Below are 15,278 nucleotides of genomic sequence, written 5' to 3'. Positions count from 1 at the left end.
AGCAATCAGACAAGAAAAAGAAATAAAAGGGATCCAAATTGGAAGGGAAGAGGTAAAATTGTCATTATATGACATATGTAGAAAACCCTAATGACCTACAGAAAAACTATCAGAACTGATAAACGAATTCACAAGGTAGCCAGGATACAAGATTAACACACGGAAATTGGTTGCATTTCTTTACACTAATAATGAAATACCAGAAAGGGAAAGAAAAAAAAAATCCCTTTTAAAATTGTATCAAAAAAGAAAATACTTAGGAATAAACCTCACCAAGGAGGTGAAAGATATATGCTGAGAAATATAAAACATGAATAAAGGAAACTGAAAATGATTTAAAGAAATGGGAGATATCCCATGCTCTTGGATTGGAATAATTAATATTGTTAAAAAGGCCATGCTACCCAAAGGAATCTACAGATTTAATCTGATCCCTATCAAATTACCCATACCATTTTTCACCGAACTACAACAAATAATCATAAAATTTATATAGAACCATAAAATACCCAGAATTGCCAAAGCAATCCTGAAGAAAATGAACAAAGCTGGAGGTATAACCCTCCCAAACTTCAGACAATCCTAGAAAGCCACAGTAATAAAAACAAAATGGTACCGGCACAAAAACAGACATATGGATCAATGGAAAAGAAAAGAGAGACCAGAAATAAATCCACACACCTATGGTCAATTAATCTTCAACAAAGGAGGCAAGAATATACAATGGAGAAAAGACAGTCTCTTCAGGAAGTGGTGTTGGGAAAGTTGGACAGCCACATGTAAATCAATGAAGTTAGAACATACCCTTACTCCATACACAAAAAAATAAACTCAAAATGGCTTACAGACTTAAATATAAGACATGACACCATAAAACTCTTAGAAGAGAACATAGACAAAACATTCTCTGAAATAAATCATACCAATGTTTTCTTAGGTCAGTCTCCCAAGGCAACAGAAATAGAAGCAAAAATAAACAAGTTGGACCTAATCAAACGTATAAGCTTTTGCACAGCAAAGGAAACCATAAACAAAATGAAAAGACAACCTACAGACTGGAAGAAAATATCTGCAAATGATGTAACCGACAGGGGCTTAATTTCCAAAATCTACAAACAGCTCACACAACTCAGTAACAAAAAAAACCAACCCAATAGAAAAATGGGCAGAAGACCTAAACAGAAATTTCTCTAAAAAGACATACAGATGTCCAACAGGCACATGAAAAGATGCTGAATACTGATAATTATTAGAAAAATGCAAAACAAAATTACAATGAGGTATCACCTCACACCAGTCAGAATGGCCATCATTAAAAAGTATACAAATAACAAATGCTGGAGAGGGTATGGAGAAAAGGGAACCCTCCTACACTGTTGTTGGGAAGGCTAATTGGTGCAGCCACTGTGGAAAACAGTATGGAGGTTCCTCAAAAAACTAAAAATGGAGTTGCCATATGATCTTGCAATCCCACTCCTGGGCATATATCCAGAGAAAACTGTAATTCAAAAAGATACATGCACCCCAATGTTCATTGCAACACTATTTACAGTAGCCAAGACATGGAAACAACCTAAATGTCCACTGAAGATGAATGGATAAAGATGATGTGGTACATATATACAATGGAATACTGCTCAGCCATAAAAAGGAATGAAATAATGCCATTTGCAGCAACATGGATGGCCCTAGATATTATCATACTAAGTGAAGTAAGTCAGAAAGAGAAAGACAAATACCATATGATATCACTTATATGTGGAGTCTAAAATATGACAGAAATGAACGTATCTACAAAACAGAAACACACTCACAGACATAGAGAACAGACTTGTGGTTGCCAAGGGGGAGTGGGGGAGAGGTACATTGGGAGTTTGGGATTAGCAGATGGAAACTATTATATACAGAATGGATAATCAACAAGGTCCTACTCTATAGCCCAGGGAACTCTATTCAATATCCTGTGATAAATCATAATGGAAAAGAATATGAAAAAGAATGTATATATATGTATAACTGAATCACTTTCCTGTACAGTAGAAATTAACACAATATTGTAAATAAATTATACTTCAGTAAAATAAATTAAAACGACAAACCAAATACTGGTTTTTCATGATAGATGTTGCCACCTAACTCCAGTCTAATGAAAGGAAAGCAAATGGAAGTCTGCTGGTGGGTTTCTAGGTAAAGCTTTTAATTTTCTTTAAGCCACCATTATTTGGGTTTTCTGTTAATTGTAGAGGAATGTATTCCTAGCTAATACATGTTGTAACTCAGTACATTTCATATTACTGTCCTCTGGCTCATCGTAACTCACTCATCACCATCATGCTTAGAATGTTGAAAAGGTTCTGAAGAACCTGTTTTAGAAAAGGATATGTGAAGAAGTGGACCAGATAATTAGTCAACTCAATGGCTAAACTATACTTTTTATATTTTCCACGAGACTCCATCATTTCTCATATCAATTCTTACCAAGTCTCCTATCCAGTTCGAATCATACCTACAAATTCCCAAATTAACCAGACCTTTTCAAACTTCATGTCTTCACCCCTGATATCCTCTTTTGCTTCAAATCCCTTACATCATAAACATCTTTCAAAGACTCATTCAAATTTGACCATTTACTTACAGGCTTTTCCAAACCTTCCCATCCACCCTCTCGCCTACAAAACTGACCACTCACTTGTTCCTTTGTGCTATTTCAGAACCCTGTACAGAATTCTGTCACAGAACCTTGTAAGATTTTACTATAATTATTTTGTTTAGCTGTCTCTCCCCTGCAAAGATTGTACATGCTTTTGTCTACCACTGTTAAGTAGTTATAGAGGCTACACGGTGATCCCCAAAAGATATGCCCAGGTTCTAAAATCCCAAACCTGTGAATGAATATTACCTTATATGGCAAAAGATGTGATTAAGTTCAGGTTCTGGAGAATAGGAGCTTATCCTGGATTATCTAAATGAGTCCTAACTGTAATTACATGTAGCCTCATAGAAAAGAAGGAGAGAGAGTTTGGGATGCAAAAAGAGGAGGTGATGTGAAGATGGAGTAGAGAGATACAGCTATATGCCAAGGAACGCCAACAGCCAACAGAAGCTAAAATAGTCAAGGAACAGATTATCCTCTAGAGCTTTTTGGAAGGAGTGTAGCCATATCAACACCTTGATTTTGGACTTCTGGCCTCCAAAAGTGTGAGAAAATAGAATTTGGTTGTTTCAAGTCATTCAGTTTGTAGTAATTTGTTAGAGCAGTCACAGGAAACGAGTACAGTGCCATGCAGTAAGTCTTTAATAAAGAAATCAGTAAATGCACCCACATCAGTAATAAAAATGCAAATCAAATAAACTTGAGATTCCATTTTCACCAAGTGAACTTATACCTAGAGCTGGCAAGATTATGGTAAAACATTCCCATAATAACAGTGGCATTACAGAGTGATCTAAATTTTCTCTAGAAGACAACAGAGAAAAATGTAGTAAGTGCCATAAAAACGTTCATCTTCTTTATTAGTAATACCATGCTTGGCCATTACCCTAAGAGAAAAGTTCAAAAAACACACATCGGAACAAAAGAAAGGAAAAAAAAAAGGAAGGAAAAAAACCAAGCAAATATTTACCAGTTCTTACTAATAGCAAAAAAATTCAGATTGCAAATAACTAAAAAAAAAAAATGGCTCAGAGACTTCTAAATTGTAACTGAAGGCTTACTTTTACTTAGCTTTTTAGTTTTAATAACATGAAGATCGTACAATACTTTCTTGCTTAAAAGAACAAAAAATCTTTCAAAGCACTCCTATTAAAAAGATTAAAAATAAAACTTGCATTTGTTATACAATTTATAAGCACTTTGACTTATATTAGACCATTATAACTTTGAGCCTTACAGCCACCTACTCAGGTAGGTAACATTATCATTCCCACTTTATTATTCCCTATTTATTGATGAGAAAACTGAGATTTAGAAAAATGAAATTATTTTCTCAAAGCCATACAAATAATTATTGAGCTCTCACAATATTAGGCACTATGGGATATAACACTGAAAAACGTAGTTAATAATTCTTGACTTCAGGGAGAGTGTATTTTAGTGGTAGAGCCACAACCCAAATCTAGGACTTTCTACCCCAAGTATAATACTTTTTTTTGTTTGTTAGTTTTGTTTTAACCCTCACTATTTATTTGTTTGAACTTCACATTTAGGCATCTACCATATAACTAAAATTAAAAGTAAAAAAGATGGTTCCCTCAAGGGACTTGCAATATGTAGAAAGTATTTATAATCTAGTGGGAAAAGAACATAATGTACATGGTATAGTGGGTTGAATGATGGCCTCCCTAGATAGGTCTATATCCTAACCCCTGGAACCTCTGAATATGACCTCATTTGGAAAAAGGGTCTTTGTGGTTATAACTAAGTGAAGAATCTCAAGATGAGATCATCCTGGATTATCCAAGTAGACCCTAAATCCAATGACAAGTATCCTCATAAGAGACACACAAATTAGAGGCATAGAGAAGGCCATGTGGAGAAGGAGGTAGAGACAGAAGTTATGTAGTCACAAAGCAAGAAATACCTGGAGCTACCAGAACTTACAAAAAGCAAGAAAGAATTCTCTGCTGGGAGATTCAATGCAATCCCTACCAAAATACCAATGAAATATTTCATGGAACTAGAACAAGTAATTTTGACATTTATATGCAACTATAAAAGACCCTGAAACAGCCAAAGCAATCTTAAGAAAGAACAAAGCTAGAGATTTCAAGCTCCCTGGTTTCACATTATATATTTCAAACTGTATTGTAATCAAAACAGTATGTTACTGTCACAAAAACAGACACATAGATCAATGGAACAGAATAGAGAGCCCAGATATAAACCCATACTTATATGGTCCATTAATCTACAACAAAGGTGACAAGGATATACGATGCGGGACAAGATAGTCCCTTCAATAAATGGTGCTGGGAAAACTGGACAGCTACATGCAAAAGAATGAAACTGGACCACTTTCTTATACCATATACAAAACTCATTTTTGAAACCATAAAACTAGAAGAAAACATAGGTAGTACGCTCTTCAACATGAGTCTCAGCAATATTTTTTGGATATGTCTTCTCAGACAAGGGCAATAAAAGCAAAGATAATCACATCAGACTACAAATTGAAAACCTTCTGCACAAGCAAAGGAAACCATCAATAAAACAAAAAGGCACTCTGCTGAATGGGAGGAGGTATCTGCAAATGATATATCTGATAAATTGTTAATATTCAAATTATATAAAGAACTCATACACCTCAATATCAAAAAAACAATCTGATCAAAAAATACACAGAGGATCTGAAAAGTCATTTCTTCAAAGAAGATTTACAAATGGCCAACAGAAACATGGAAAGATGCTCAACATCACTAAACATCAGGGAAATGCAAATCAACACCAAAATAAGATACCTCATACCTATTAGAATGGTTATTATCAAAAAGACAACAAACAACAAGGGTTGGCAAGGATGTGGAGAAAAGGGAACCCTTGTGCATTGTTGGTGGGAATGTAAATTGGTGCAGCCACCACAGAAAACAGCATGGAGATTCCTCAAAATATTAAAAATAGAACTACCATATGATCCTGCAATTCCACTCTGGGTAATTACCTGAAGAAAACAAAAATGTTAATTTGAAAAGTTATATGCAACTCTATGCTCATTGCAGCATTATTCACAACTGCCAAGATATGGAAGCAACTTAAGTGTCCATTGATATACAAATAGATAAAGAATATGTGGTATATATACACAACTGAATATTATTCAGCCATAAAAATGAATGAAATCATGCCATTTGCAACAACATGGATGGACATAGAGGGTATTATGCTAAGTCTAACAAGACAGAGAAGGACAATCTCTTTGATCTCACTTATATGTGGAATCTAAAAAATGAAACAAACAAAACAGAAACAGACAATATCGACACAAAGAGGAAACTGGTGGTTGCCTGAGGGGAGGCGGATGGGGGTAGGGTGAAGTAAGTGAAGGGGATTAAGAGGTACAAACTTCCAGTTATAAAATAAGTCACAGGGATATGATATACAGCATAAAGAACATAGTCAATTACACTGTAATAATTTTGCATGGTGAAAGACTGTTACTAGACTTATCATGGTGATTTATTTCATAATGTATTTAAAAGTCAATCACTATCTTGTATACCTGAAACTAACATAATACTGTTATGTCAACTCTACTTCAATTAAAAAAAGAAAAAGGGGGGAAAAAAAGGAAAAAAAAAAAAGAATTCTTTCCTAGGGCCTTCAAAAGGAGCACAGCCCTGTCAACACCTTGAATTGAGACTTCTAGCCTCAACAACTGTGAGAGAATAAATGTCTGTTGTTTTAGCCATCAAGTTTGTGGTAATTTGTTACAGTAGCCACAGGAAACTAATACATATGGCATAAAAGATTATTACCTTTGTGATTTTAACTGCTCTTCTCATCTGCTGCTGTTCCCAAATATCTTGATATTTTTTATCTTCTTCACTATCTTCACTTGTTTCTTCATTTCTGGTTGCTTGAAAAAAAAGTTCATGTACAAATATTCCATATTTTTCCATTCTAATAGCAGCAGCAATTAGCAATTGGGGAGCTTATAAATGGCTTAGCAGCTCTTTATATGTGTTAACCTTTTCTTCACAATTCATAATTCACTCTCTCTTTATAAATAAAGAAACTAAGATAACAGGATGTTACATAACACAGTCCTCTATCTAAGGACTGTGTTGAACCTAGGACCTGAATCTAGCAATCTGACTTCAGAATCTGCATTTATCACCAAACTGTCTCACTCAAAACATGATGGTGTCACATATGAAAAAGCTTGGAATGCAACATTTGGTTTTATCAGAGATTCTCAATTCTACCTGAGAATCTAAACATGCAAAAATAATTTCTGGGTTAATAGGAACCAAAAGTCTCATTCTGAAATAGTATTATTTGAAATGACAAAAACTTGGTAAAACATTATTGTTTATAAATGAGAAATGTGAAAATAGTTCTTTGATACCTAAGGATTATTGGTTGAGGAAAACTTTTTACTAGAGCAGGGAAGATTTTAACACATGACACCAAAATCCTACCGATGTTTCCATGTTAAAAAAAAATCTTATAAAGGTGACAATAAAAGTTTTCAATATCAAAAATAGGAGGGCTTCCCTGGTGGCGCAGTGGTTGAGAGTCCGCCTGCCGATGCAGGGTACATGGGTTCGTGCCCTGGTCCGGGAAGATCCCACATGCCGCGTAGCGGCTGGGCCCGTGAGCCATGGCCGCTGAGCCTGCGCGTCCGGAGCCTGTGCTCCGCAATGGGAGAGGCCACAACAGTGAGAGGCCCACATAACGCAAAAAAAAAAAAAAAAAAAAAAAAAAAAAGGAAACTCTACAAATTTTTTAACCTGTCAAGAAAGATCAAGTGGAGATCAGATAACAGTAAACATTATTATTGCATGTACCCTTTGATAACATTTTGATACAGACATGTATTTTAGAAGACATGATGTCAGTAAATTGGTATTTAAAAAATAAACAACCTTTAGAAAAGGAGATACTACATTATGTTTTTATGGATATTTTTATCATAAATTATATTCTAATGAAAAATGCCTTAATGTTCATTTATTATAAATAAATTAAATATGTACCTGTTGTTTCAGCCATCTTTTGTCTAAGTGTTTGAGGCTTTGGGGTAAATGGTATTATATTTTCATGATCATCAGGCTCACTCTCAGGATATTCAGTGTTTTTCTTCACACCAGAGATGGTGAAGGCATGTTTTACATCCAAAGAAATATAGTCCTCTTGGGCCCTGGCCAATTCACGTTTTCGGTAGGCTGCCTGAATAAAAGCTGCATCAGGGATATTTACTGAAAGAAACAAAGAGGAGGACATTGAAAACAAAATACTAACAGAGAGAAATATTCCTCAAATTTAAAGGAAAAGAGCACCGTTTTTCCAATTTTTTCACTATTTTGATATAATGACTCAAAATCTGTTTCAATAGAAGATAATTATTTTGATAGAGATTAAATATAAATTAAAGAAATGAAACAAATCTAGAAGTACCAGAAAATATTGAAACGACTCCAATTTATCTTTTTTCTACCTTCTTCATCAGGTGTTTTTGCTGACTTTTTGTTGAGGGCTACTTCTCATTTCCAGAAGCTCTGAAATTATCAGGGTAGGGATGTGGAGAGGGCTGAGCATGGAGTTACTCTTGGAGCAGGGAGGGTAGAATGATAAGTGGTAGAGCAGTCCGCCTTATAAAGTAACAGGGACATTCTACTATGACCTGCCCCTCGCCTTTGGGCATCCAGGCGCACAGGGAGTGAGAAACAGACTAAAACCCAGCACACGTTCAAATCAGCCTCCAAGGTCCTGTGGCGATTCTCACATGAATAAACATAAGTTAAAAAGTATAAAAGAAATAATCAGGTAATTTACCAGGTTTAAAATACTTAAGGGACAACATCTTTTAATAGAGGATTGTTTTATTTTTTCTTCATTTTATTCAGTACAAACTTCATTAATATACGCTCTTCTAACTCAAAACAAGTTTCTTCATGCATGATCTAAGCTGAAATTTATCTTTACACTCTGGAAACAAATGGTTTCTTAAGCAAAATACTAAGGTAAACAAAATAGCAAGAGAAATCATTGTTTCAAGCACTTCAAGATATTAATTAGGAATACCAAGTCACTGAGTAAAATTTTCTATCCTTTCCCACAAATTGGTCCAAATCCTTTGAGAAATAAATAGAAAAGGTGCCATATGCCAGGAGATACACAAATACTCTGATTTTTGAAAGAGATAGAGAGAGATTTCAGAAATTATAGATCAATATACTTGACACCAGAACTAAGGAAAACAAGTAGTACTTGAATTAATTATGAAGCAGTAAGTGATGAACACTAGAAAGCAACATAAGCTCATTAAAAACAAGGAATATTAAATAAGTGATTTACTTTTTATAGACTAGAATTTCTTGTAGAATAGTACCAGGAAAATGATGCAGGTAAGGTGTCTCTTCATCCTCCCAAAACACTCAGGATAATGGCAGCATTTCTTGACCCTGGCTATATGCATTAGAATCACCTGGGAAGGTTGATAATCTGATAACTAGTCTCCCATCCAAAACACAGGATCTAAATGCAGTTGATCTGAGGTGGAGTTGAGCAGCAGTATGTTGTTATAGCCCCCTAGGGGATTTTTTTTTTTTTTTTTTTTTTTTGCAGTACGCGGGACTCTCACTGCTGTGGCCTCTCCCATTGCGGAGCACAGGCTCCGGACGCGCAGGCTCAGCGGCCATGGCTCACGGGCCCAGCCGCTCCGCGACATGTGGGATCCTCCCGGACCGGGGCACGAACCCGTGTCCCCTGCATCGGCAGGCGGACTCTCAACCACTGCGCCACCAGGGAAGCCCCCTAGGGGATTTTAATGGGTCACCAGTTAAGATGATACACTTAGGTTCAAATATTCAAGTGTATAAATACAGAAACAGAAATACTTGAAGCAATTCACCAGCAAGTGATTTGGTGGGGTTTAATTAATAAATCACAAGCAATGGGCTCACTAGTGAGATACTAGTGTTACATAAAGCTAATCCTCTCTCAAACTACAATAAAGAAATATAAGTTCAAGGAAGAGAAGAGTATTCTATCCTGTCCTGTCTATATCTAACACCTAGCTCAAGGGTTCCCACATAGCAGATGTTGGTCAGACATGAGATGAATTAATGTTAGCATATTGCTTTATAATAATAAAAACATCATGTTTTTGTAGATTTATAACTCAAAAATAATTTTCACATAGATCATCCTATCTGAGGAGTAGAGGTTATGAGGGGGATCAAGATGGCAGAGTAGGAGCTCACCTCTCCCCACGAACACATAAAAAATACATCTACATGTGGAACAATTCTCATAGAAAACCAACTGGAAACAGGCAGATCTCCCACATAACCAAAGCCGCAAGAAAGATCTCCATGTAACTGGGTAGGACAGGAAAAAAAAAAAAAAGCGACAGGACCTGTGCCCCTGGGAGAGATCTGTAAAGGAGAGAAGGTCCACACGGGCAGACCCTTGCCTGGGGAGCCCCCTGCCAGCTGGGAAATCTGCTGGGACAGACAGAGGGGCTGCGGAAGCCTAGACTATACTTGTGAGGAGTGCAGGCATGCTGGCTTCCTAACAATCAGGATGGAAAGGGATCAGTGCTGGTGGCTGATGCCTTGCTGCACTTCCCGAGCCTCACCTCACTTACCAATCCGAACCATGTGCCAAGTGGGACCACAAACACGTTAAGTGCTGAATTTTGGGCAGACAGGATGTGGGAGAGGACTCCATTTACCTGTGTGGAGACAGTGGAGACAGCCCTGATGGCCTGGGGTGTGGTCCAGGCTGAAACATGGAGCCCACTGTCAATGTACACAGGGAAGGGTGAGTCCAGCTGTGGCACACTTTGTCAGTGAGCACACCAGGTGGTATCACAGAAATGCACAGTGGCTGGGCATTGAGGTTCGGTGGAAAGGCCCTGGGCAGCAGCATGCAGTGGTTCATTTCCCGGTGAGAATGCTCCAGCCCTGCCCACTCCACACCTCAGCCTGGAGCTGGAATTGGGGTGGACAGGTCCTGGGAGAGGTGTGCCACAGAGGCAGCCCAGGTCCCAGGCAGCAGCACAACAACCTTGATCCTGCAGCCACAGCGCCCCAGCCTCCAGCCACAGCGACTCCACAAAAGAGCCTACCACTAGGTCTGGAGTGAAACACAACAGAGAAAGGGACACAACATTGCACTGAGTCTGAGAGGAACTGCAGATGCCTGCCTAGACGGTGCATGGGCTCAATGTGACCATACAGGCCCCACTTGCACCAACAGTCGCCTCCTTTGGGGCAGGGCATGCACTCAATGGCAATGAAATCTCATCAAACACAAACTTCAGGGCTTCTACTCCAACAGTTGTGGAGCAGACCCCACTCCCAACAGAGCTGTGATAGCCACAGAGCAAAGAGGAGGTCCTGCCCACCACAGAGCCCAGGTTCTAGACGCTTCAACACCAATCACACCCCCTATCAAGGGGTTAATGGCCAGCAAATGCTAAGGAAAGACATGGCTGGCACCCACACCAAAACCAGCCCACACACCAAAAATATTTGACTCACGGAGTCTACACAGGGATGCTCCCACATAAAAACACCCCTTCAAGACCACAGTAGATAAATGTTTCTCCTAAATTCATAGAGAGAGAGAAAGTTAAGTAAAATGAAAAAGCAGAGGAACTACTCTTAATTAAAAGAACAAGAGAAATCCCCTGAAAGAACAAATAATTTCTGAAACAAACCTCACCAGTCTACTAGACCTTGAGTCCAAAAAGAAGGTAATAAAAATGCTAAAGGAATTAAGAAAGATTATCAATAGAAATGCAGAGCACTGTAACAAGGAACTAGAAACTATGAAGATGAACCAAATCAAAATTAGACAACTCAACTGCTGAAATAAAAACCAATCTAGAAGCAATGAATAGCAGACTAAATAACACAGAACGTGGAAGTGATCTGGAAGACAGAATAATGGAAATCACTCAATCAGAACAGCAGACAGAAAGACAAATGAACAGAATATGAAGATAACATGTAAGAACTATGCGATAATATAAAGCATGCCAAACTATGCATAATAGAGGTTCCATAAGGAGAAGAGAGAGAAAAGGGGATTTAAAATATATTTGAAGAAATTATGGCTGAAAACATCCCAAACCTTGAAGAAGGAAACAGATATCCAGGCACAGGAAGCAGAGAGGGTCCCAAACAAGATGAACCCAAAGTGACCCACACCAAGATACATCATAATTAAAATGGCAAAAGTTAAAGAGAGGATTCTAAAGGTAGCAAGAGAAAAACAAAGAGTTAATTACAAGGGAACCACCATAAGGCTATCAATTGATTTCTCTGCAGAAACTCTGCAGGCCAGAAGGGAGTGGCATGATATATTCAAAGTCCTGAAAGGGAAAACCCTGCAACCTAGAATATTCTACCCAGCAAGATTATCATTTAGAATAGAAGGAGAGAGAGAGAATTTCTCAGACAAGCAAAAACTAAAAAAATTCAGTATTATTAAACCTACCCTAGAAGAAATATTGAAAGGTCTCCTCTAAATAAAAGAGAAACAAGAATCTATAGGTAAGGGAAAATCACAATGGGAAAGCCAATATATAAAAGGATTGAAGACCACTTAAATAAGCTAGTACATAGATTAAAAAATAATTACAAATATTTTTGTAAAAGCAATTATAACTACAATGAACAGCAAAAGAATAAGCATGAAGATGTAAAATATGACATCAAAATTAAAAAATGTGAGAGAGGGGGACTCTAAAGATATAGATTTTTTTTACAATGTGTTTGAACTTGTATGACTATCACTTTAAAGCAAGTATAGTTATGGGTTAACATACTTGAACCCCATGGTAATCACAAATTTAAAACATACAGTCGATTCACAAAAACCAAAAAGAAAGGAACTCAAGCATAATATAAAAGAAAACCATCAAACTACAAAAGGAAAAACAAAAAGAAGAACCAGAAAAGAACTACAAAAATAACCGGGAAACAAGGTTTAAGATGGCAACAAATACATACCTATCAATAATTACTTTCAATGTCAATGGACTAAATGCTCTGATTAAAAGACACAGAGAGGCAGGTTGCATAAGAAAACAAGAACCCATAATATGATGCCTACCAGAGACTCACATCAGGGTGGAAGACACACAGATAGAAAATGAGGGGATGGAAAAAGATATTCCATGCAAATGGAAACAACGAGAAAGTGGCAGTAGCAATACTCATATCAGACAAAACAGACTTTAAAACAAAGGCCATAAAGACAAAGAAGGACATTATATAATGATAAAGGGATCAATACAAGAAGAGGGTATTACACCCATTAACATATATGTACCCAATATAGGAGCACCTAAGTATATAAAGCAAATACTAACAGGCACAAAGGGAGAAATTGACAGGAATACAGTAATAGTGGGAGACTTTAATACCCCACTGACATCAATGGACAGACGTTCCAGACCGCAAATCAATAAGGCAACAGAGGACCTAAATGACACAACAGACCAGTTGGACTTAATTGATTTCTACAGGATACTACAGCCAAACAAAGCAGAATACACATTCTTTTCAAGTGAACATGGAATATTCAGTAGGGTTAACCACATACTGGGGCACAAAACAAGCCTCAAAAAATTTAAGAGTATAGAAAGTATTTTAAGCATTTCTGACCATACTGCTATGAAAGTAGAAATCAACCACAGACAGAAAAATGGGAAAAGAACAAACACGTGGAGACTAAACAACACACTAATAAAAAACCAATGCATCTACAATGAAATAAAAGAAGTCAGAAAATACCTCAAGACAAATGACAATGAAAACACAACCATATAAAATCTATGGGATACAGCAAAGCAGTTCTAGGAGGGAAGTTGATAGTGATACAGTCCTTCCTCAAGAAACAAGAAATTTCTCAAATAAACAACCTAACCTACCACTTAAAAGAATCTGAAAAAGAACAAACAAAACCCAAAGTCAGCAGAAGGAAGGAAATAATAAAGATCGGAGAGGACATAAATAAAATAGAGATCAAAAAAACAATAGAAAAGATCAATAAAACCAAGAGCCGGTTTTTTGAAAAGATAAACAAAATCGACAAACCTCTAGCCAGGCTCACCAAGAAGAAAAGAGAGAGGAACCAAATAAATAAAATAAGAAATGGAAGAGGAGAAATAACACTGATACCACAGAAATACAAAAAATCATAAGAGAATATTATGAACAATTAATTATATGCCAACAAATTGTACAACCAAGAAGGAATGAACAAGTTTCTAGAAACATACAGTCTGCCGAAACTGAATCAAGAAGATACAGATACTTTGAACAGACTGATCACCAGAAGTGAAATAGAACTGGTAATAAAAAAACTCCCTACAAACAAAAGCCCAGAACCTGACGGCTTCACTGAGGAATTCTACCAAACATGCAATGAGGAACTTATTCTTATTCTTCTCAAACTCTTCCAAAAGACTGAAGACGAGGGAACACTCCCAAATTCATTCTATGAAGCCACCATCACCCTGCTACCAAAATCAGAGAAAGACACTACAAAAAAAAGAGAAAATTATAGGCCAATATCTTTGATAAACATCGATGCAAAAATCCTCAACAAAATATTAGCAAATCAAATCCAACAATACATAAAAAAGATTATATACCATGATCAGGCTGGATTCATCCCAGGGTCACAAGGATGGTTCAACATACACAAATCAATCAATGTGATACACCACACTGACAAAAGGAAAGCCCAAAATCACATGACTATCTCAATAGATGCATAAAAAAGCATCTGACAAACCTCAACATCCATTCATTATAAAAACTCTCACCAAAGTGGGTATAGAGGGAACATATCTCAACATAATAAAAGCTATTTATGACAAACCCACAGCCTATATAATACTCAATGGTGAAAAGCTGAATGCCTTCCCACTAAATTCTGAACAAGGATGTCACTCTTACCATTTTTTTTTCTTAGTCAGTATACATTCCAGAATTTATTCCAATACATTACCAAGTACATGGGTCAAAGGAGAAAAATATATTACCATCTCATAAAATAATCATGAAAGATTTAATTCTGCTTACATTTTAAAGAAATGTAATGATTCTAGGCAGCAGTGCTACGTGTACTTGATTTTTCTACAAGGAATGCAAATAAGAATTGTGTGTCTGTTTATTTATTATTTTATACTGGAGTAGAGTTGATTAACAATGTTGTGTTAATTTCAGGTATACAACAAAATAATTCAGTTATACATATACATGTATCTATTCTTTTTCAAATTTTTTTCCCATTTAGGTTATTACAGAGCATTGAGCAGAGTTCCCTGTGCTATTCAGTAGGTCTTTGTTGGTTATCTATTTTAAATATAGCAGTGTGTACATGTCAATCCCAAACTCCCAATCTATCCCTCCCTCTCACCTTTCCCCCCTGGTAACCATAAGTTCATTCTCTAAGTCTGTGACTCTGTTTTGTAAATAAGTTCATTTGTATCATTTTTTTCGATTCTGCATATAAGTGATATCATATGATATTTGTGACATTTATTGAAAAGAATGAAATAATGCCATTTGCAGCAACATGGATGGACCTGGAG

General features: G+C 36.7%; 1 protein-coding gene across 4 annotated transcripts in view; it reads right to left on the bottom strand.

The window, feature by feature from the left end:
• The window catches only part of GCFC2 (GC-rich sequence DNA-binding factor 2), a 75,171-nt gene that overhangs the window by 45,997 nt on the left and 13,896 nt on the right, over positions 1-15,278 (bottom strand). For all 4 annotated transcript variants that reach the window (XM_033411730.2, XM_033411731.2, XM_033411729.2 and 1 more), the window contains exons 3-4: positions 7,696-7,917; positions 6,472-6,572 (exon numbers count right to left, since the gene is read on the bottom strand). In XM_033411730.2, the coding sequence (XP_033267621.1) occupies positions 6,472-6,572; positions 7,696-7,917 (323 nt within the window). The remainder of the gene's footprint in view (positions 1-6,471; positions 6,573-7,695; positions 7,918-15,278) is intronic.

Source organism: Orcinus orca, chromosome 13 (assembly GCF_937001465.1).
Source record: "Orcinus orca chromosome 13, mOrcOrc1.1, whole genome shotgun sequence".
Classification (NCBI taxonomy): Eukaryota; Metazoa; Chordata; class Mammalia; order Artiodactyla; family Delphinidae; genus Orcinus; species Orcinus orca.
This window is presented reverse-complemented; position numbering and strand designations above follow the sequence as displayed.